Source organism: Conger conger, chromosome 17, assembly GCF_963514075.1.
Source record: "Conger conger chromosome 17, fConCon1.1, whole genome shotgun sequence".
NCBI lineage: Eukaryota > Metazoa > Chordata > Actinopteri > Anguilliformes > Congridae > Conger > Conger conger.
In genome coordinates, this window is record NC_083776.1 from 26,030,387 (window position 1) to 26,054,833 (window position 24,447).

The 24,447-nt window shown below is 43.9% G+C and overlaps 1 protein-coding gene across 4 annotated transcripts; it reads left to right on the forward strand.

Annotated features, from left to right (window-relative positions):
* Positions 1-2,472: 2,472 nt before the first annotated feature.
* Positions 2,473-23,990, forward strand: LOC133117028 (NGFI-A-binding protein 1-like). Of its 4 annotated transcripts, none has more exons than XM_061227094.1 (8): positions 2,473-2,541; positions 11,572-12,344; positions 12,754-12,887; positions 13,675-13,726; positions 16,899-17,018; positions 18,714-18,882; positions 19,722-19,856; positions 21,580-23,990. In XM_061227094.1, the coding sequence occupies exons 2-8, from the start codon at positions 11,574-11,576 to the stop codon at positions 21,666-21,668; spliced, it is 1,470 nt and encodes a 489-aa protein (XP_061083078.1). In that variant the 5' UTR covers positions 2,473-2,541; positions 11,572-11,573; the 3' UTR covers positions 21,669-23,990. The 4 variants fall into 4 exon arrangements, with proteins under 4 accessions (XP_061083078.1, XP_061083076.1, XP_061083079.1 ...); XM_061227092.1 differs by lacking the exon at positions 2,473-2,541 and adding an exon at positions 7,536-7,833; XM_061227093.1 differs by lacking the exon at positions 2,473-2,541 and adding an exon at positions 7,996-8,120.
* The last annotated feature ends 457 nt before the right edge of the window (positions 23,991-24,447 follow it).

Below are 24,447 nucleotides of genomic sequence, written 5' to 3' on the forward strand. Positions count from 1 at the left end.
TCTTTAGGTCCAGAAAACAATTTAATTGTTTTTTCAAGACTACAGAGTAAACATAAGTGCACATTGTCACCGATGTCTTAGACCAGTTTGGGACACGCACACAGTGTACATAGCCGCTGTTGTTTAGGTATAACTATTAACTCTTAAGTTCCTGTGCTCAGATGCGCATAATAGTGCCTGTCGTGCCAGGAAGAGAAATTTAGGAGCTGTCCACCAGGAGGCAGCACCTGCCCCACTTTCAGGTATGGCTACAGCTGTGATTAATCGCAATCACTATGGCTGTGGCCCATCACCCAATTATGGACCTTATAAAAGAGGCCTGGCCTTCAGGCCTAAAAGGAGAAATAAATCATAAAAAAATATATATATATTATTTTTTTATTTTTTTATGACTCATGGTGTTTTGTATGCTGTCTCATGGTCTTTTTGCTGCCCTTATTGCTTCCCTTTCCCTCCTTTGGGGAACTTTTGGTTGACCCTCATTTCAGGTATTTGTTTATTGTGGTTGTTTTCTTTAAATGAATGGCAGAAAGCCTGCCCGTATTTTGAGTTTGTGTCTGTGGCCCTCCCTAGTATCACAGGCCTCGTTCACAAACTGTAGTTTGTTTAATTTCTTCAAAAACATGTTATTCTCACACTTTACCATTTGATTTTACTATAATAACCTTGTTGGTAATGTGTAATGAATGTTTTTGCTGACAAAGGTGATTAATGAGGATTGATAATTACATGCCCCACAAGCATGCAGCCAAATGCAACACTTAGCAATGGTGTATTTGTTACATTTGGATTGCTTGGCTAATTGGTCAAGGAAGCCATTATGAGGCAGAGAAATAAAGGAAAAACTTAGGCCCTACAAAAGCAAACCGATTGGAACATTAAGAAGGAGAGCACTGGTGTACGTTTGGGATCATTGCCTTGCTGTGGGCTGATGCACCATTCAATGAATTTGGAGGCATTTGATTCAACTTGAGCTAATAAAATGCTTCTGTACACTTCATAATTAATTCTCCTATTAACTGCTACTATCAGCTGTTACAGTACCAAATGAAGACCAGCACCTGTGGCAACTGTCCATGCCCGAACTATAACGCCCACGCCACCATGTTTCTTTTAGCCTCCACCCTTTGCTCTTGCCATCATTCTGATACAAGTCAATCTTGCACTCATCTGTCCACAAGACCGTTTTCCAGAATCCTGCGGGCTCTTTAGCTGCTACTTGGCAAGCCGTAACAGGCCATCCTGTTTTTGCAACTAACTAGCAGTTTGCATCATGCGCTGTAGCCTCTGTGGATCTGTTTGTGAAGTAATCTATGGAGAGGAGTCACTGAAGCATCCTCGTATGCCTCCTGAAGACTGTTTCTGATCTGTCAGATAGGTGTTTGGGTGTTTCTCTCCATTATGGTGAGAATTCTTCTGGCATTAACTGTGGAGAACATCCCTGGCCTATCAGCCCATTTTAAAATGACTGAGGTCACCAGTGCTCTGCGTTGCATTTACCTTGGCTCTTAATGATGTTCCAAGCGGTTTATTTTGGTAAGCCTATTGTTTGGCCTATGTCTCTGTTTATTTCTCTTTTCTTAGCCTCATAATGACTTCCTTGACTCATTGGTCTATGTTGACAATAACAGACTCTAGAGGCGATCAAAACCCTAGAATCAAGACTTATGCCTGCACCAAGGAAGTGATTGAATACACCTGACTAAACCGGAACAGCTGAGAAGCCAACTATCCAATTCGTTTTGGTCCCGTAAAATTGGGGGAGGGGGAGAGAAATGTATGAACGCAAATTCCATGAATTCAATATGGATGTAAATGCCCTCAAATTTAAGGTGACAGTCTGCACTTTAACCTCATATTCATTGTTTCAATTCAAATCTAGTGTGTCAGAGTACTGAGCCAAATGGACAAATTGTACCACTGTCTAAATCTTTATAGACTGCACTGTTCATATACATTCGTGTACAAAATAAGCATGCACATTTCATGCACACATACATAACCTAACCACACTTCTGAGCACGTCTGGAAATAACCACGGGTGCACACACCCTCACAAGATGTGTGTCACTCCCAAAATCTCACATAAATTCTTTAAACACCATCTTTTTTCACACATTCATGCATAGTTTCTCTTGGTGACGGTTACAGACACACATACGTGCTTGCGCACACATACACACACACACACACACACACACACACACACACACACGCACACACAGGCTCCTTCTCTCTCACACACATGCATAGCCCCACCCCCACCATCGGGAGCTCTGTCTGTGTGGGCGTTGTTGCAAGGCGGGAGGGGAGGGTTTGGCTGGCTGCTTTCAGAATAACAGGGTGTCTCTGGCAGCTGCGTGCGAGAGGCAGGCCTCAGCACTGCGTGGGCGTCTTCATCACAGGCCGAAGGGCTGTCAGGCCCAAGCGTGGGCTTGTGGTTGAGCCATATTTGTTGCTGGACTGAGTGGATATTTGTTGCTGGACTGAGTGGATATTTGTTGCTGGACTAAGTGGACTTTTTCTCCTTTATTTAAACAGGTGAGTCCCATTGAGATGGTTATCTCTTTCACTAGGGAGCCCTGGCCAAGGGAGGAGCAGAGCCGAGATTACAACATTAAATTCAAGACAATACAAAAGCACAAACAAATCTCAAGTAAAACAGCTGTCGACCTCAGTTTTTAACATGTGAAGTAAACTTTTAAAATGACCCACAGGGATGAAATGATCCAGTTTGATATCTTTCTGGGGCTGGTTCCAGGACCATAGATCATAAAAACTAAAAGCCATCTTCCAAAATTCTGTGGATGAATGTGGAACAGTAAAAAGTGGCAGGTTCTGGGAGCGGTGGTTGTAGGAACTTGCTTTCCAATTAAAAAGGCCATTTAAACAGCTTTATGATGGCTTTATGAATTAAAATATGCCAATGAAGCCATCTATGGTGAAGTCAGACTTGCCTTTTCATACAAATAACAGCTATGAGTAAGGGATTTAGCCTTTTAGATAAAATGTAATGAAGAGTGGTAGTGGAAGAATGCATATAAAGAACATCCATAATCAATCACTGGGAGAAATGAAGCTATGACCAGTTTTTTCTGGTCTTATTTTTGTTGTGGATATTTGTTGCTGGGCTGAGTGGATATTTGTCGCTGGGATGAGTGGATATTTGTTGTTGGACTGAGCAGTAGCTCTCAAGACACGCTTTGGTATGGTCACCATATGGCAAAAACAGTGACAGGAAGGAAAGAGTGTCTCTGTAAAACATAATGAAATGTTGCCCCTCATGAATTGATCATAATTGCACACAAAAAGACCCTTCTTCTATTCCAAGGCAGTGTTCTTTTTTTCGCAACAAGAGATGTGAACAATTAACCTTAATATTGTGGAAACAGAGTGTGGCAGGTCAGTTATCGGGAAAGCTGCGTGAGATGAAAAATAAGAACTTCAAGTGTCATCTGTGTCAGAGGCAGGTAGAGTCACAGCAAGGGAAAACGAAAATGCAACTGCTAGTTTAATCTCCTGCAAATTGAATATTTGGTTCGGTCATTTTCGTGGTCTGCGGTAAACTTGCATCAGCATGGCTTGGGCGCTGAAATAAGGGGTGTGTCAAATAGAATGACACTGTTCAAGCTTGGTGTTCAACAATGTGTTTGCATTTTATACCAACCCAAACCACATTTAAACTGAATCACTGCTGCATTTTATAGCAACCCAAACCACATTTAAACTGAAGCACTGCTGCATTTTATACCAACCCAAACCACATTTAAACTGAAGCACTGCTGCATTTTATACCAACCCAAACCACATTTAAACTGAAGCACTGCTGCATTTTATACTAACCCAAACCACATTTAAACTGAAGCATTGCTGCATTTTGCTCTTTTTGAGGCACTATGAATGTGCAGCATGAATGCTTAACCACAATTCACAGATGCAATAAATATTTTGTTTATTTCAATTTGACTATTTAAATATGCAAGCTGTGTTCAGTTATGCAGTCCAAGGATGGCTATTTTAGACATTGCACTTGTATAGAATTAATCAATGAAAACTACTTGAAGTAGAGACACAAGGAATGTGGGATACTAGCTCTACACACGTCACATAGTGGAAGACTTGAGTTTGTTAAATGCGTGTAGGTGCACTGGCTCTTATTGTAAATATTTTAACGGTCACTACAGTCAAATAATACTGACTACGTAATGAGCTGCCATATGAGGCAATGCTACAGGGAGTGTATTGCAGGCAGGGCATTTACAGTGGCTGTTCAACACTGGCTATTGAATTACGGCTTTTACTCCATAAATTGAGCCAAGAACATACTATTTGATTTTAGTTGTGACCTTAGTAGGGGCTAGGTCAGTCATTAAATGAACATTTCGAATCTTAAAAATGTGCGTCAAATGTTTGCACTGGTTGGGTGGTACACTACCATACAGCCCTTAAAGTCAATGCATTCTTTGTGGCATGCTGTATTCTATACGACATGGCGATAGATGGCGGTTTAGTGTGATGGTGACAGAACTCTGCTTGTGGCCTCAGCTCAGTTCTTAATTAGCTCATCTTCATTAGAGGCATCTTCAGCATTCTGCTGCCTGTGATATGTCAGAGATGACACAGCAGGGACTTGCGAGCATCGCTGTCTGCTGAGAGGGGGAATCCAGTGCCAAAAATAAGGAAGGGACACAATGTGGCATGCCAAAAAAAGCCCAAAAAAAGCCAAAAGAGGTTTCATGATTTGTTGAAATAAGAACAATGAAGGGTAAATGGATAGAGAAAGAAAAACCTTCTTTTTTTTTTACACCCTTATCCAATTAGCAGAAAAAGGAATGAACCTAAGATTAAGCATAATGTGCATGCTAATTCATTTGCTTTGGGTGCACTTGTATAAAATGCAATGCGGGTATGCAAAACCGATTAAGACATTTGTGCTATGAGATGGTACTGCTGCATATTTCTCTAAGAAAGACTGTCTGATAGAGAAAGATGTGGATCTGTGTGTCTGATGGGGAGAAAGATATGACTGTAAAAGACAAGTCTCTGAACCTTTACTGGAAGCACGATTCATGAACGTCTTCCCAGGTTAACTCGGATGTCCATATTTATCTGTGTAACTCCTAGCCTACTCTCTTCCTCATCTCTTCCCAGAACAGCAATCAACAGAATGGTCACTGCAATTACAGAGACAGTGGCAATAATTGTAGCATGAAAATGAGGTCAGGTCTACTGCAAACACTGTATATTCCTAATTATTTCTGGTGTATGCCTGCACCTCTGTGTTTTATGTAGTGCATCAAGAAGCTAAATGAATCAATGTTTTTCAATCAAATAAAGAAATGGATAATAATATCACCACATGTTATCCAGGTAACAATACTTTAAATAGGAATTGTAAATGTGATACAAGAAAAAAAAGTATGATTTCAACAACAGTGTATGGTCTCCATTTTGAGAGTATATTTGCCAGAATGCTTTTCCTCTTATTGGGCTGTAGTTTTCTGTGCCATTCAATCTGCAGCCTCTCATGGGTTGATGTAACCTCTGTGGGAACCTACTACTGATTCTTACTGAAGCAAACAACTGAACATAAAATCTCACTCATCTGAGATGAGAATTGTGAAAAATATGTTTAAGATCCAAATCCAGCACAAAATGACTAATACACAAATGTGATGACTAATTCACTATTGTAATTACATTGCAGCGTGAAATGTTAGAATGTATGCATTTCAGTAATATGAATTGGTCGAACAAGTATTGGACTGCAAGGATCTAGAGCATGTTCTGTGAGCATGCAGTGTGTCCGATTAGGGATCGGCTGCCCTTTGTGTCCGTTCTGCATGTAGTTCCGGGATAAGAGATTCAAAGAGAATGGTGCAACTTCCTTGGTCTTTTTTTATCTGGCCTAAATGCTAAAAATAACCTCTGATACTAAGGGTGATTGGGAGTTTTTAAGCATGCCTACCTCTCACAACACAAGGCTTGTGTCTTCTGCTGTGGGGGAAAGGTGAATTTATTTTGCCTTATTTTTCACATTATTGCCTTATTCCTTATTTTTTCGGCTGTGTGTCTGATAGGGAGATATTCTCTTTTTTATAGTTAATACAGCAACTGAGTGAAAACAAATGCAGTGTAAAAAAGAAAGATTTTTTTAAATTGAATCATCATTCAGTTCAGTTAGAATTTAACACGAAAAATCGGGCTTTTTCTGAGAATGTAAAATGTTCAGTAAACACAATTTTTTTTTAATAAAAAATAAAAAGATAAAAGATACATTCATGAACAGTGCATTGAATCCTGCGTTGAATGTTGGATTTCCAGCAGGTAAGAGGAAGAGTCAGCGTGCCGTCTTCGTTCGCCCTGTCTGATGCAGAGCAGAACAGAGGGTCTGTTTGGAGAGGCTTGGCGCCAGTTGAATCACTGTGTGTGGGAGTGTAAATATCCTGACATGGGAGTTTGTAGTGCCTGTGTGGGACCAGATCCACTCCCTCTTCCTGCTTTGGATTTTACATCTGTCTGCAAGCAGTGTGCACTGGGTAGACTGCCTGACCAAACTATTCTTATCAAAATGGCAAGAGAATAGCTTCTTTTTTTATATAAAGAGGCCATGCAGGTGTAACATATTCAACTCTGATTGTTTTGAGGTACTGCAGCTGCATATGGCCTCAACCACAATTACTTGATGAAAGACTATTTCAGTTATTAATACTCATCCACACAATTCTTATTTTCCCCAAAGAATGTTTTTGAAAGCAGGGTTATCGTCAGCAATGTTCTGCTTTGTGGGTCTATTCCATCTCAGTCAAGTGGGCAGGGCACTAGAGCCTGAATTTAACGGAGTAAGAATCTGAGTAATACATTGGTTCCCACAGTGCATGTAGAATTTCAGTTTCAAATGAAGTATTGCTTTTCACTTGGTTATATCTGTGACCTGTGACTCCTCAGTCAATTCTAAATTTAGAATCTAAAAACTGAGAACTTTATCTGCGTGTTAGTATCACTAAACACATCTAAATTGAATAAAAATGAAAAATTCCCCAAATTAAGCACACACAACTTAATGTGCACATATGTGGGTTCACCTGAGAGTATGCATGTGCGTATGCACGTGTTTCGAGAGGAACGAGTCTGTAAATAATACTGTTTATCCAAAAACAAGAAAATATGGGAGGAATGAACATGATGAAAGATACTTACAACACATTTGCAAGGTAGTTGCAATACCTGTAAGCCTGTGTATACGGGAAGATATAGCATAGGTGAGAATGCATCATGGGGGACTCCAAACGTATATATAGAAATAGTTAGATTATGGACGTTTTATCCGAGGTCAATAGGGCTGTTAACGACCATGTGCCAGAGCGAGAGAGCGGGCTTGCTGGAGCCTGACTCCCCGCTGGCTGCTGGTGTGACACGAGGCTCGGTATTCCATGCAGCAGCCTCCCACGCCCAGCAGCCGCCCACGCCAGGATCTGCGTCACGCGGCTGCGTGGGAGTGCGAGAGCAGTGTAGCAAGAGCGGAATATCCCAATTCTAGCAGTAGGGGAGGAGGGGGAAACCAATAGTTCCTAGGCCTTTTGTACTAGATCGTTAAACAGTGGCATATGTGCTTACGATGCGAAGGGTATCACGAAGGCTGCGAACTATACACAAACTGAATGTACGTCGCAGTTGAGTGGCAGCGCCCGCACGCGGGGAAACGCATCATCCCCTTCTAGTTGGACGTCTGAGGAATCGTCCCCCAAAAACTGACAGGGCTATTAACAAGAACTCCTGGTTGGACACCTGGGAACGCAATACAAGGGCATCCTTGGGGGAGAACAAGAAAAGGTATGTGGCTTAACTTGCAAAGATAAATGAAAAATGCCTGCTTCTATCGGATTGTTTTAGTCTGTTTGGGTTTGCGTATAGACTCTGCGCCGGCTGCGCTTTGTGTTATTGTAGCTCATGTGCCTGCTACTTCTTCTATACAGAGATTGTAGTGTTGCCCTTACTGGCAGGAGGGATGGGACGGATTTCTACTGTGTGGGTGAATGCCAGTGAAATCCAAAACGCAGGAGAAGCGTCGGTGGGCGTCAAGCAGCAGCTGTGTAAAGACAGAATTAATTAGTTGATAGGTAGGCTAATATGCTTTTCCTTCTGTTTTCACCACCGCATTCAATTTAAGTCACCAGTAAAACTGTTTTTATTTCACTTTTCAAAAAATCACAGCATACATGCTCTAAGGCAGGGTTTCACCAGAAGGGCCGATCCGTTTCAGGATTTTGTGTCAACTTCAGTTCAATTATTTAATTAGCGCAATCATCTTGATCTGACATTTGTATAAGCTCCAGGTAGGCTACGGCCACGGAGTGCAAGTGCATACTCAAGCTTTTACTGTGTTCAAGTACAGGAGTGCACCAGCGTGGCTGATAGAGCTATTTGAAAACTATAAGGTAATTGTGTAACAAAAACCAGCAAGCACGCCAGTGCTCCAGGACCGGGGCGCTATGCACCCCTGCTTTAAAGAATAGTAGGCTGTACTTTGGTCATATGTAGCTGTATTGACGTATTAGGCAGACGTTCTTAAAGCGCCAAAATTAATAAATGGAATTAAACAATTTTCGGCCTGCTCATTTCTCATTTCTGAAAGTGCTTTTGGTCCAAACAAAAACTTTTCGTTGCCAACTGTGCAGTTTCGCATGCTTACTGTAGGCTAGTCAAATTACTTATCTCGTTTAATTTCTAATTTTTTGGTTCCCACGTAAAATGATTTATTAATTTACTCGTTTATTTGGTCATAACCTAAATTAATTCGCTCATTTATTCAAATATTTATTGCGGGACATGGATTTTGTTTGTTGTTCAGTAGTACGTATTGTTGTGAACTTACTCCGTTTAGTTTAATATTTTTTATTGTTATTGTGCCATTCACAGGTATCTTAGTTTTTTCTGATCTGAGCATGTAGTTTCTTGTTATTAAAACAAACCGTCAACGTTCCATCAACATGAATGCGGTTTATCTGACAGTTACCGGCTCGGAAATGTTGCGCTTGAGTCTGCAGGGTTTTTTTTTTTTTTCTTTAACCATTACTGTGAATTTAAAATAAGTTATCCGAGTCACAGTAGACGCATGCTCCTGCTAGGTAAAATTATTTCATTTGTCCTGTCATAGCTTTGGCTAGGCCTATCTGATTATGCATTTCTAAATGTTTGTACATAGGCGTAATGCACGTTAACGAAGTGATTAGACTGTGAAAGCTCATTTCGAATAATTTTCCTTCTCCAGTCACAACTCGATTTTCAAAATTGTTTGAGTCTGATTTGGGGTGGAGAAAGTAAGCTTGGTCGCAACTCTTTCAAGTTACATATAGTATGAAGACGAGAGTACACAGCAGATACAAATCTGTCGAAATGTGTGGATAAAAAAAAAAAAAAGAAATTAATTTATTTATATTTTGATGGTCAAGATTCCACACCGAGTTCACTCTGTTTATATTGATGTCTGACGCAAATATCGCACAGGTCAAATATAAGATGCTCATAGGATAACAAAAACATTTTAGCCTATGTTGGCCTTAATATGATTGTAATTCGTTTTATGTTAATTTTGTTTCCATTATCACTTGGAGTGGCCTGATGTCTTCAGTTTACCTCCTCTTATTGTGTATTGCTCTCATTAAATTGATCGAGAGTCATCTGCTATGCTTTGTGATTGTATGATAAGTGTACTAACATAGACAATGTGAAGCACCAGGCAAACTACCCATTGTTACCTGAGCCTTATACTGAAGAGGGAATGCTCTGATGAAATGTTTTCGATTAAGTGCAGTCAGTGCCGTTCAAGTAAAATCCCACTGGGTTCAACAATCTGATGTTGAGCAGGGGTTCATTATCCTCTTAGCCTCACACATGGCCACCCTACCCTCTCCACCTGCTGAATAGCTCCTCTGTCATACACAGGGTTTAACATTATGCATGATTAACTTTGCATGGTGTAAGTTAAGCCTGCAGTACTGCCAGAATGAGAGGAATACAGGACCAGTCATGTTTGTTTTGGGTAACAAGCATATCCAGGCAACCTGACTGACCAAAGCCATGAAAAGTCTCAGGTTTTGACTGCTTTGCAGGCTTTCTTCAGCATGACAATTCAGTTAAGCTGTGCTGTGGTCTGTGTTGGAGAGGTTACTATACTTGTTCAGCTTTCAAGAAGTAAGTATTGAGGAATTTCTTGGATCTCAGGATGTCCCTCTCTCTCTCAGATAGATGGATAGAGATTGGGGGAGGAGGGAAGGGAGGGCAGGAAAGAGGTGAATGAGGGAAGGGCGGGGGGGGGGGGGGGGAGTGAGGATGGCATGGAAGGAGAGTGTAAAAAAGAAAAGCGTGAACCTCCCAGAGGTAGCCCAGGTTCCCCAGTCCCACACCCCTCCCCCTTCCTCTGAGCCTGGTGTGGAGATCCCCGCCAGTCCAGAACAATCGCAGGGCGAACAAGCAGAGCTTGTGCCGAGTGCACACACCTACGCACGCTGCAGAGGTGGAGTGTGGTATGTGGCTCACCCAGCAACCAGGAGGCTGACAGACACTTTTATATCCTCTGCTCCAGTACAGGGGCCACAGGCACGCACACGCCTGCACATACACACACACATACGCACGCACACACGCGCACACACGCACACACACACGCGCGCGCACACACACACACACACACACACATACACACACGCGCACACACACACACACGCATACGCACACATGCGCACACATGCGCACACACACATACACGCACACACGCGCGCACACACGCGCGCACACACACACACACACACACACACGCACACACGCACACGCGCGCCCACACACACATACACGCACACACGTGCATACACGCACACACGCACACACGCACACACGCACACACGCACACACACACACACACATACACACATACACACACGCACACACGCACACATGCACACACACACACACATACATGCACACACGCACACACACACACACACACATACACACACGCACACACGCACACACACACATCATGCTCACACGCATGCACATACACCTCTGCTTCTCTTTCATAGCCTCTCGCTCTATCACACCCCTTTCTCCCTTCTCCCATTCTCCTGCCCACTCTGTTCTCTGGCTGGTTGTTTGCGGTCCCCTCCTGCAGAACCCTGTTGTAAGCGTTAACCCTCCGGTTGCGGTTGTCAGGTATGGTTGTAAGCGTAAACTCTTCGGTTGTGGTTGTCAGGTATGGCTGTAAGCGTAAACTCTTCGGTTGTGGTTGTCAGGTATGGCTGTGAGCATTAACCCTTCGGTTGTGGTTGTCAGGTATGGCTGTGAGCATTAACCCTTCGGTTGTGGTTGTCAGGTATGGCTGTGAGCGTTAATCCTTCGGTTGTGGTTGTCAGGTATGGCTGTAAGCGTTAACCCTTCGGTTGTGGTTGTCAGGTACGGCTGTAAGCGTTAACCCTTCGGTTGTGGTTGTCAGGTATGGCTGTAAGCGTTAACCCTTCGGTTGTGGTTATCAGGTATGGCTGTGAGCGTTAACCCTTCGGTTGTGGTTGTCAGGTATGGCGGCGGCTTTGCCCAGGACCCTCGGGGAGCTGCAGCTCTACCGCATCCTGCAGCGGGCCAACCTGCTGTGCTACTACGACGCCTTCATCCAGCAGGGCGGCGACGACGTGCAGCAGCTGTGCGAGGCGGGCGAGGACGAGTTCCTGGAGATCATGGCGCTGGTGGGCATGGCCAGCAAGCCGCTGCACGTGCGTCGGCTCCAGAAGTCGCTGCGGGACTGGGTGACCAACCCCACCCTCTTCAACCAGCCGCTGGCCTCGCTGCCCGTCTGCAGCATCCCCGTGTACAAGCTGCCCGAGGGCGGCGGGGGGCCCCGCGACCCGCACGTCAAGGCGCCCAAGTGCGTGGCGGCCGCCTGCGTGGACCCCTGCAAGGCGGAGCCGGCCGGGGCCAACGCGGCCGGAGGCTCCCCGCTGAGGAGCAGCGCGGAGCCGCGCTTCTGGACGGGCCCCGGGCCGGAGAGCGAGCGGAGCCTGTCCCCCGGCTCGCCCTCGTCCCCCCGCGAGGCGCTGGAGGCGCTGGACGCCGCGGCCGTGCGTTCGGTGGCGGAGTGCGTGGAGAGGCTGGCCCCCGCCCAGGTCCCTGGAGACCTGGCCCAGCTCAGAGAGCAGCTGAAGGCCAACAAGAAGCTGGCCAAGATGATCAGCCACGTCCTGGACATGGGTGAGGAGGACCCCCGTAGAGAGGAGGAGGTCCGCAAGTATAGCGCCATTTACGGCCGCTTTGACTCCAAGAGGAAGGATGGCAAACATCTGACACTGCATGAGGTAGAAACACGTGTGTGTGTCTGTGTGTGTGTGTGTGTGTGTGTGTGCGTGCGCGTGCATGAAGGAGTCATTGTGTTACTCAGTCTAAGGAGTAGAGTCACTGAGAGAGGGGTGTGTGCCTGTCTGGGTGTGTGTATGTCCGTGTATGTGTGTGCAAAAGACTTGTGAAAGAGTGTGTTACTCAGTGCTGGAGTCAGTGAGAGAAGGCTTGTGTATGCACATGACTAATGCTTCCTCTGGTGTTGCCATGGCACATGACGCACACACGTCTGTGTCTTAAAGTTGTACAAAAAAACAGAAATGACATTTGACAGTCATTCATTATGAACATGCATAACCACAATATACATGCTACTTTTTTACCGTGTCATAAATGCGTTATTGCGTGTCCTGTCTCTACTCTGCGTAGCTGACGGTGAACGAGGCTGCAGCTCAGCTGTGTATGAAGGATGTGGCTCTTCTGGCTCGTAGGGATGAGCTCTTCAGCCTGGCCCGACAGATCTCCAGGGAGGTCACCTACAAGTACACGTACCGGACCAGCAAGTGAGCTGCCTCTCCTCTGCCATCTGTCATTAGACACCTACACCCATTACGGCTCCACTCGAATAGAAAATGAACTGTTTCCAGGGCTCAGTTCTCTGACAGAGCATTTTATTGACTTTCGGGGTTGCATGTGGAGTTATCTCCCTGCATGAATACATTAGCTCCCACCCTCACTGACAGACCACGGGAATGTTTTCTTCTCTGACACTAAGCCTGCATTCAAATGACCAGCACAGGTGACACATTGATTGACTGGTATTGTACTTGTAATCTAGTAATCAGTGCCGTCCCCTTTCAAAAAATTTTATTTCCTTTAAAATAGCTAAACCTGAATTGTTGATTAAATGCATGGGGGAGCCCCAGAGTCCTGTCAATGCCAGTGCCACAGGGTGACACAACTGGCGGTAGTGTCTACCAGGGCTGGTTGGGAATGACATTCACCAAAGACCTTCCCTGGCCAATGGGGCACCTACAAGTCCAGCTGATGCTACACAGGAAGAGTCTTCCTCTGACTCAACTCTGCACAAGTGCAACCTTGTGGTGTAATAGATAGAAGTGCAGGGTGCTGGGGATCACATGCTTTGGAGGACACCACAGGCTTGTTTGCACCCAGATCAATAGCTGAGGGTCCAGACATGAGCACTGATACAGAGTTGGGCTTTCCAAATTGGAGAACAAGCAAAGCAAAAGTGCATCACAGGTTGTAAGACCGTTCTTTTAATGTTATAAATAGTCTTTAATTTCACCGTGTTTTGAATGAGCCCCGCTTTCTCTCTCCCTCCTCCAGATCCCGGTGTGGAGATAGAGATGAGCCGTCTCCTAAGAGGATAAAAGCAGAGGTGTGTTCAGCTGGGTCTTTGGTGTTTCTGTGCAGAGATGATGGCTTTGCTCCTCTGTTTAGGGGCTTATATGAGAGGAAATTAAAACCCTTCAGTTTTTAACTATTCTGCCAAATTACTAAAATGTAATGTCAAATGTATACTATGTTTATTTAGGACCTTTCATTGAATTATTTTTGAAAGAATCTTATCTGTACAGAATGTTATACAGGTGCCTAAGACTTTTGCACAGTTCTGCATGTCACGTTAAAGGGCTCATTTTGATGGCTGGAAGTCTGGAGCTCCACAAAACAGACATGTAATATGTGTACATTCTGACAGGGTGATCCCTGAGAATGTTGGATGAATATAAAGTCACCTGACATGTGACTGGTGGCCTGTAGCGTAGTGGTTAAGGTAAATGACTGGGACACACAAGGTCGGTGGTTCAATCCCCGGTGTAGCCACTACAAGATCCGCACAGCCGTTGGGCCCTTGAGCAAGGCCCTTAACCCTGCATTGCTCCAGGGGAGGATTGTCTCCTGCTTAGGCTGATCAACTGTACGTCCCTCTGGATAAGAGCGTCTGCCAAATGCCATTAATGTAATGTAAATGATTTGGGCTTTTCCTTAAGAATGAATGTTCACCCCTTCACCTGCCCTATGCATTAAGAAAATGTGCAGCAGCACAGCTTCACGGCTCAAAAGGATGTGATCTCGAGAGCAGATGACCTTCATTGTTTGAATAGCTGCTTTTGGCTGGGTGTGATACGTGGGCGGGTAGGGGTGGTTTATCCCACAAGCCCTGACGTGACATCGCGTAGGAAGTCATAGTTCACGGGAAATAGTGAAACTCAGAGCTGCTCCCTGTTCTAAACACATCTGTACTGGGGAGCTCTCACTTCCATAAACTTGCTTTTGTTCTTTTCTCACATTAAGGGCCTGATTCACACAAACAGATTGAGTTTAGTCCTGGACTAAATTGAGGTTTGTATGGAGAATCTCCACTGAATTTATTCTAGGACTAGGTCTATAAGTCAATCTGTGTCTATGAATCCAGCCCTTAATGTCATAAATGACAAGCATGTTAATGGAAGCAAGAGAAACTGGTTTATTATAATTATTATTATTATGTTGATGTCTTTTCTTTCAGTTGGTTAATGGTCCCTCCTTTTCTCTTTTCCTTTTGACATAAAGATTCTACAGATTTTTTTCCATTGCAGAATGTTAATCAAGAGTTAACGGAACTGAAATATTCCGTACAGCGCACTCTTTCTTTTTTTTTTTAGTGTAAAGGGCCTTTTGTTTTACATGTTGCGCATGGCAGCTCTCCATCCGTCTCTCTATAGCAACATATTTGATCTGTTTCCAGGCATCTGATGTCCGTGCCCTGGAAACTCCCTCTGTCCCATAATTACCGTCTCGGTCCAGTTGCCGTCTCTAGACGAGCAGGGGTTCAGGTGTTTCACTCTTAGCCCAGTTTCTGTCCAGACTGACGCAAGTGAATGACGGATGGAAACTGCGGTTTTCTCCCCACAGCTCTGTGGAAAGGTGCTATTAGCTGCTACACACAAACAGGGCATCAGTCGGCTTCCAGCACCCACTCTTGTTTTTCAGTTATTAATTTCATTTCTGTGCCCATGTTTCACCATGCTTTAACAACACGGGTTTCAGCTAACAGTTGGCAGTGTGTAGGTTGGACGTGTTTCAGTTATTGGTGACTTACATTTAATATCTGGAAATATTCCACTCAAATTTACATCTTTCCATGTAGCGTGTGAACAAGGTAGCTTGCCTTTGGATCTGTATATCCTGGTTCTCTTGTTAGTCTGTGTGGTAGTGCAATTGACTAAATGCTGTGGTAGTCTTTGCACAATGCTGCCCTTTGGGTGAATATCGTCGACTTTTAGTAGAGAAGGGGTGTTTCATTTCTTGTACTGTACTATATTCCAAGCTTAGTTTCTGGGTGAATGTCCTGTACTTTTATTAGAGGGGTGTTTAAAACCTTGCACAGTGCTGTATTTCTACCTTAGTTTCTGCGTGAATGGCCTAGACTTTTAGTAGTGAAGCACGCCACCATATGCACCATCCTTATCATTTGCTGTGCCTGGCCACGCTGTTGAAGGAGAGTCTAAATGAGATCAGCTACACACACACGGAATATATGATGGCATTATGAGCAGGGAATCACCCACACCCATGCAAATGCAGAACTGCCACTAGCTGGCTGAAGCCAGAATATTCCAGGCAGGCATGCTCGTGAGCACACCCTCCCCTGCAGGTTCTGTGGGGCAGGCGGAGCTGGGGATCTTCATCAGGAATGTGGCTGGAAGGTGTGGTAGAGTGACATCACTGCCACCTGATGATGTGGCCAATGGCAGGTCTGCGTCAGTACCTGAGCGTTCTGAGAGAGAGAGAGAGAGAGAGAGAGAGAGAGAGAGAGAGAGAGAGACTAGAGACAAGAGTGTCACTCCACCTGACTCTCACTCCAGACAACTCTCACTGCACCCGACTCTCTCTCCAGACAACTGTCACTCCACCTGACTCTCTCTCCAGACAACTGTCACTCCACCTAACTCTCACTCCAGACAACTCTCACTGTACCCGACTCTCACTCCAGACGGCTCTCACTCCAGACGGCTCTCACTCCAGACGGCTCTCACTCCAGACGGCTCTCACTCCACCCGGCTCTCACTCCACCCGACTCTCACTCCAGACGGCTCTCACTCCAGACGGCTCTCACTCCAGACGGCTCTCACTCCAGACGGCTCTCACTCCAGACGGCTCTCACTCCAGACAACTCTCACTCCAGACAACTCTCACTCCAGACAATAACAAATAGAAACGTAGCTGCACTTTGATGTGATAATTGTAAAGAAATTGGAAAAACATTGGCCCTATTACGCATCCCACAGAAACACAGGAATCTACAGGGCCTTTCTCCTGTACAGGGTGGAGCTCTTTCTGACATGCTCAGGCCAGGGGCAGATCTTTCATCTCCTGAAACGGTTAAAATCCACGATGACTCAAAGTACAGGTTTGACAGGGGTGTCTGTACCAAGGAGCTGAATTAAGAGCAAACAAGCCTGAATGAGTCGTCTTTTTTAATTTTAATAACGCTTTTTTGCTTTCACACAGGAGCCTGCTATTTTTTTGGCCATTTATGTTTTGTATGCTTCCCTGTTGTTCTTCAGGAGGGCTTTTTCGACCTGCAGGAGGCGCTGCAGGCCATCCACATGCGCCAGGAGACGCTGAGGGAGCAGCTCGTGCACGCCAAGTCGAAAGGGGAGGAGACCGTCGGCCAGAACATTCAGGTAACCAAGGAAACATGGAGACCGCGACGGGGAAAGTGCACAAAAGGCCTGTCTGTCACACTGTCACACCAGCGTCAGTCACTTTCTCTCTGCGCTCGTTCAGGCTAAGCCTGCCTATCCCATGATGCTCAGCGCTGGAGACCGCCTCAGCATCATGTCCCTGGCATAATGTATGTGTACCTTATCCAGTGGTCATAACAACCGCCATAAGTGCTCATTAAGACCACCACTGGCTGGTCAGAGTGAATGAGATCAGGTAAAAATAACTCTGAATTGTGAGTCATCCACCATTAGCTTGCAGCAACAACAGGGTGCTCAGACAGGCAGTCTCAATGCTGGAACGGATACTGATTTTGAAATACAAGTTAACATTATCTGGAAAGCAATTTTTTAACCATGGAATGTGACTAATGCCATTGTGAATCATGAGAAATTCTATCCTGTGGAGAAAGCCTATAGCCTCGCAAACAATGGAATCCTGATGCAGCCTAATCAGCTATACAGAATATCACCATTTGAATTTGTAACTATCTTTTCGAGTCCAAAAGTTATCTGTATTCGTATTTGCATTCAGATGCAAATTGCAAACCCAAGGTAGGCAGTTTAAGATGCACGTGCAGCACGATGATGAGTTTTCAGCCCAGCCGCAAGCAGAACACAAACCTCAGTCGTCTATTTGTAGGGTGGCTGCACTAACCACTATACTAAAGTTTGGGAAGAGAGTAGTGATAGAAAAGCGAGTTTAGCGGTATTAGCTAGACCAGGGTGGCAGCTACTACTTCCCACTTACACAAGAAGCAGATATCGGCGTTTGAAGTTCTCGCATTTGATTATTGGATTAGAGTGTACACGTTTTCCACCCGGTGGCCGTCGTGTGAAACAACATGTAGTTACTGTGGGGGGAAAATGATAATTTGCTTCTTCTTCGAGGACCCTCCTGGAATTAATCCCAAAACCACTATTTATGTGTGTGACTTTGTGTGTATTGTACTGTATTATGTGTCAGTAGTAAGTGTGTGTGTGTGTGTGTGTGTGTGTGTGCATGTACATGTGTGCATTTAAGTTGGACTGTATTATGTGTCAGTAGTGAGTGTGTGTGTATTTAAGTTGCACTGCATCCTGTGTCAGCAGTGTGTATGTGTGTATTTAAGTTGCACTGTGTCCTGTGTCAGCAGTGTGTATGTGTTTATTTGAGTTGTATTGCGTCCTGTGTCAGCAGTGCGTGTATGTGTGTATTTAAGTTGCACTGCGTCCTGTGTCAGCAGTGAGTGTGTGTGTATTTGAGTTGCACTGCGTCCTGTGTCAGCAGTGAGTGTGTGTGTGTGTATAAGTTGCACTGCGTCCTGTGTCGGCAGTGCGCGTGTGTGTATTTGAGCTGTACTGCGTCCTGTCTCAGCAGTGCGTGTGTGTGTGTATTTGAGTTGTACTGCGTCCTGTCTCAGCAGTGAGTGTGTGTGTATTTGAGTTGTACTGCGTCCTGTCTCAGCAGTGCGTGTGTGTGTGTGTATAAGTTGCACTGCGTCCTGTCTCAGCAGTGCGTGTGTCTGTATTTGAGTTGCACTGCGTCCTGAGTCAGCAGTGCATGCGTGCGTGTGTGTATGTTGTGATGTGTCGGTATTGTCATAGTGTGTGCGTGTGTGTGTACGTGTGTATTTGAGTTGTCCTGTGTCAGCAGTGCGTTTCTCTGTGATGCAGATGCAGCTGGAGCGCCTGTTGACCAGGCAGATGGAGATCCTCCACGACGCGTCGGCTCAGGAGAGGCTGCAGGCGCTGGACTGGAGAATCCCCTCAGGGGCTGTCAGAGCCAGCGCAGACAGGCAGAGCACCAACGGCCTCTCCTCCCAGCCTGCCGGCGAACAGGACGGTACGGCCATGACAACCAGCCCCCTGCAGACTCTCCACAGAGCCAACTATCAGTATAGTATGGGCTTGGTGGGGGAACAAAAAAAGAAAAAGAAAATAAATACTTCCTGATATTTTGGAAAACATAGTGTTTTTCCACTGTCACTGAAGAAGACGTGAAGGGAAGTGGTGACTGGGTGGAGATGGGGGGGGGGGGCACATTCTCTCTTCTTTTCTCAGTGCTGCTTTCGTTTCTACAATCTGACAGCTGTGCGTGGGGCAGAGACTGTGTGCCTGTGGGGAGGGCCTCCCAAGGCTCAGTGCTGAAGATGATGCATGTGTGTGTGTGCATAATAACCTCGGCTTTATGTGAAAGAGGAAACTTGGTTGGCTGTAACCCGCTGAGCACCTGGTGTTCCCTCTGAAAATGCCCCCAATGTCTCCCTCTTCCTCCTTATGTCGTGACATGTCAAACCGCAGGGGTTCTGCGCATTAGCCTTATAACCACGCTCTTGTTTTAAACAGCTTGGGTAACTGTCTTAAGTCAGCATGAGCTCAGCTGCCCTTAATATGAATCAAAACCAACTAATAGCTTCTTTGTCTGTGGCATTCACACAATGACCAGGAGCCAAGAGATGAGTGTGCTCCTGTATGAAGGTAGCAGTAAAATATGGGAAAGGGGATGTGTGTTTGACCCAGTTGTTGAAGTGCAGCTTGTGTGTGTTTGTTGCCGTGCAGCGGAGCAGCCATTGTATCTGTGTGTGTTTGTTGCCGTGCAGCGGAGCGGCCATTGAATCTGTGTGTGTTTGTTGCCGTGCAGCAGAGCGGCCATTGAATCTGTGTGTGTTTGTTGCCGTGCAGCGGAGCGGCCATTGAATCTGCGGGTGCCTGGACTGAGACCGGGTGGGGCCCACGGGGACACGCCCCTGGGGAAGCAGCTGGCCAATGAGCTGAAGAGGCACCTCTCCACTGGGGAAGGCAAGACGGCGTCCTCAGGTCTGAATGAGCCCCTCTTTGAACAGGGTTCCACAGCCCAGTGCTCTGAGTTAAACTGCCTCTTAATCCAATTACATTATAAGCTTAACTTCTAAAAAAATGATCTTGGTTTTAAACTTAAACTTAATCTTGAGATCATTTCCCAAGTTGTGCTTACGCTTGATTTGTAAAAATAGCTGAGGCCAAAGCTGTATATCTTACACACCTGTGGTATTATAAATCTCAAATTAACTTCAATTTGAACTCAAATTATTGGTCACCACTGCTATAAGACATCCTTTGCCTCAAATAAATGAAATAAGGCACATCTGGGATTGATCATGATTATTGCGCTCTTTGTGTCTAAAATTGATCAATTCAATGTTATTCTGAAACTTCACAAAGCCTGCCTTAGTCCAGAGACTAGCAGGTTAGGGCAATTGGAGACTCTATGTTGCCTGTAGATATGAATAGCTGTATGGACCCATGGGCCTGGCGATTGATTAGAGAAAGTCCTGGGTCTGTTCTGCCCCTCTCCCAATGCATGCTCCAGCTCCCCCTGCAGGTTAGATAATGGTTGATGGATGGATGGATGACTTTTGCAGCACATTTTAAATGTGAAAAGACTGAAGTGAGTCCATTATAGCAGCTGTGTTCCTCCCACTCAAATGAATGTGCGCTTTTCCCAATGAGTAAAACAAAACCAACTGCAAAGTAACTATGTGATAAAAGAAAACTGCAAGTGAAACATCGTATGATAGTTTCTAAGAATAGGACAGGGAGTAGCTTACACACAGTTGTACAATTAATTTGGGCAGAACGCAAACAGAGGTGTGCCTCTAGGCTAATGCTTGCAAAACAAATATAAAAATGCAGTTATGTGGGTGTTGTCCACAAGCCACATGGTCACAGAGATTATGCTTCATAAACGTTTAATTAAGAACTTGATAAGCATGGCTAAAGAGCCAATGAATTTGACTACACAAATACTGTAAACCCCCAGACCATTTGGTATAAAGTGAATACATGGTTAACTCGGGGGATACATTGCAGACACACCTTGAGTAGTACCCTACTGCTTTGGCTTAATCATAGCACGGCAGACATCCCAGCTTTGCACATTATTCCGTGACCTGCATACACTTCACTTCCACCTGTGACTTTTTGCATGAATGGCTTTAAATCTATGACCTTTTGATGACATATCACCCTGCTTGGTTGTGCACATTTCCACATACTCATCAGGTTCTCATTTAATCAGCAGTCTTAGTTTGCCCATCTGTTGGTGCTAAATGCTTCCGGGGGAAGGAAACATCACCATTGTTGTCTATTGTCTATGGTGATAATAGATACCATTCATGACCTCTTTTTCCCTGGAAGCGTTCAAGCGCCCTCTGAATTTTGGATGTTTATAATAGAAACAGGTATAATTACAGAAAAAATAGTAGCAGTAGTAGCAGTAGCAGTAGCAGTAGTAGTAGTAGTAGTAGTACCTGGCTGCTAAGGGAGCTTGCATCAGATTGCCTTTAGATTTTATATGGCCTTGATTTGCAGAGTCATTGTTCTCACTCTGGTTAAAGCGCTTCTTTTTTACACTCTTCAGTCTCTTTGACAGTGTTGTTAATAAACCCGTCTCACTCAGTCACCAGGCTCTGTGTGATGCAGTGTTTTGCACCTTGTTTGGCAGTCCCTGACGTCCCGGCAGGCTGAAAACACTTACGTAGGTGTGTGTTTCGTATTCCAGAAAACGGGCTTGGGAAAGACTTCTCCCACCACGTGCTCAACCTCTCCGACAAGAAGGCCATCAAAATGGAACCCAACGACTCCAGATAGTGCCTGGGGCTCCGCTCTCCTCCTCGTTTGTGCTGGGCACACTCTGTCTGTCATTGAATACTAAACAAGCACAGCTACAGTAGAGCCTTAACAACCAATGTTGCCTCGAGAAAGAAAAATACATTCTCCTACTTCATGTTTAGTTTGTATTTTTACAAAGCGCCTAGAACCCTTAGCAATCTTCAGAAGACACTCCTAGAGACTTTTCTCATTGTCTGCATAGCCGCTTCTGAAGAGACACCTGGTCTCTTCTCATTGGTTGTACAGTCCTTTCTGAAGACACTTCTAGTCTGTTCTCATTGTACTTTTTTCAGAGAGAGGGCAGATGATCTGAACATTATTTTGCTCTGAATTAATGGGAATCTAATAGTTCGGACATAAAGCACCCCTCAGTGTGGTAATTATTTTGATCATACCAGAAATTCAATATGGTGGCTTAATAGTTTCATTTTGGGGAAAAAAACTTTATGTGGAATGGTGCTTAAGATTTAGAGATGAAATGGACTTTCTAAGATAGCATGTGGTTAAGCACCTTATCTAGAAGTCTATTCTTATCTAGAATGGTTTGCAGGAAACTCCATAAAGTGATTGTTTGAAGGGAAAATAAAATATGGTGGACAGGTGTGATGACAGTGCAGCAATTTACTTTCACCAAAGGGCCCTACTGTTAATTTTGGGGAAGCATTTTTCTTCAGTCATCATGAAGCACAACGTGTATCTTGTCTTTGGCCTTTTCAGATAGGCAGTGCTCTTTATAGCCTTGGGTCTGGATTCAATCAGCATTTGTGTTTAAATGCAAATGTTAGTTTGTTTTAAGGAGGTCAGTGATAACCAAAATTATGTTGCCATGTAAAAGTTAAAGGCACAGATTTTTTTGCAGTTCAACGATAAGGACGAATGTTGATTAAATATACATTTATGTATGGAATTGGGAAAATGATTTCATGAAATCATCTGTGATGTTTTACAATAATTATTTTGTACATATTTTTAGAAAATGAACAATAATTCCTGCATCTAAAAAACAGGGTTTTGTCACTACATCATTTGACGGTGTATTATACAACATTGATTCCAATATTATACGTGTTAGAATAGCAATACTGAATAGCTGTTTTTGAGAAACTGAGTGGAGGTATCCAGTTGTCCCTTCTCTGGGATCGTTCACTGTACAGTATTTATGTGTTGAGTAGCATATTCTTAGTCTTAATTCTGACTGATTTCCACCACAACCTGTAGCTGATATGCTTGATTCTAAATGCAATGTTCTGTGGTGTTAGAATTAGCAAAACTGTATACCAAGACTTCTCATGTTTTCAGTGAATAAGTATGTCATTGTAATTATTGTCAAAGTAGAATGTGGTGTGTATCTTGTTGGGCCTTGAGTGTCCGTTTTTCACGTAGTCATTGAAGAGTCAGTTTTCCCCCTTTCCCTGATGGGTAAAATGAAGCATCCAATCAGGTTCCCCCTTGTTCAAGCTTACAACATACTTACATTCAAGTGGCTGTGAATGATGAATTCACAAACTGATTCACTCTTGAAACCCAACCTGCAATAGACTTATTAATTTAAATGTGGACAGTTTATGCTTTTTCTTATATCTTCAGATAGAAATAAGAAACTGTTTTTTGTACAGCTCGTTGCTTATTTTAAAAAATCTAATATGAAATATTATTGAGAATAAACAAGCTCAATAAAAATTAAAGAGAAAAGAGGATCTTGTAATAATCCATTTATTATATAATTTAGTTACTCCATTTTGGATATTGATAAGTTAATTTTTGGAGGGTCATTTTTAACATTTCAGAGAGAAATGGAATGATGGTAACTTCCTTAACTGACAAGATATAGCCTACTAAATAGGGTATTTGTATTTGTTTAAGAACATTCATCTGTCTAGAAGAGTAAAAAATGTTGGTGCATTTGGTAGAAAAATGATTAATGGCAGTAATGTAGGCTCATGAATGCACCACCCACAATGCAATGCATATGCAACCACCATTGACCTTTAATGGTGATCATCTAGATTTCTCATTTTTTATGTGTCAGTAACAGTCCTCAAATGAGAATTTTTATATAATTCATTTTCTTATTATTTTTTCAGGGACAGGGGGTTTATAGTTGCATTTATAGAGAGCCGCACATCTTTATCTATGGGACAAGATAAAGATTGCTTGTCAGTTAAATTGTACATCTGTTTTCATCACTGTTGTTGTAAGTGAAAAGTTGTTCTCTTGGGTTATGCACCTGTTTTGTAAACACTAATATATTTAATTTGTTATACAGGACATAAACATTAAACTCTATTTTTTGAGATCTGATGTGGGATACTTTTTAAGTGCTGTTTGTTGCACATTGTCTGCCCTTAATGAGTTGCCTGTATTTATTTCTTTAATTATATATTTTCTTTCTTATTCATTTGAAAATCTCTAATTTCCACCTTAATTTGGAATGTCCAATTGGCTATACACAGCTACATACAAGCAGCAATCCCTGCTGCCCATTTGTAAGTTGTCTTTCGAAAAACAGGTCAACCTCTACCACAGCCCACAGCCAGATGGCCAGCTTTGGGCTCGTGTCTAGATGAATAACAGGAGTTTTCAGGAAGTGGTGTCGTATCGGATTGCTTCACCACAATAGAATTAAATCAAGGAAAGTTTGATCTCATTTTAGGATGGATTATTTGGATAGGAAGGTCACCACATAAAGGGGTAAACTAGAAAAGAAGTGGTAAGTAGTAACACTACATAGCAGGCATTACAAGTTTCTCCATCGTTT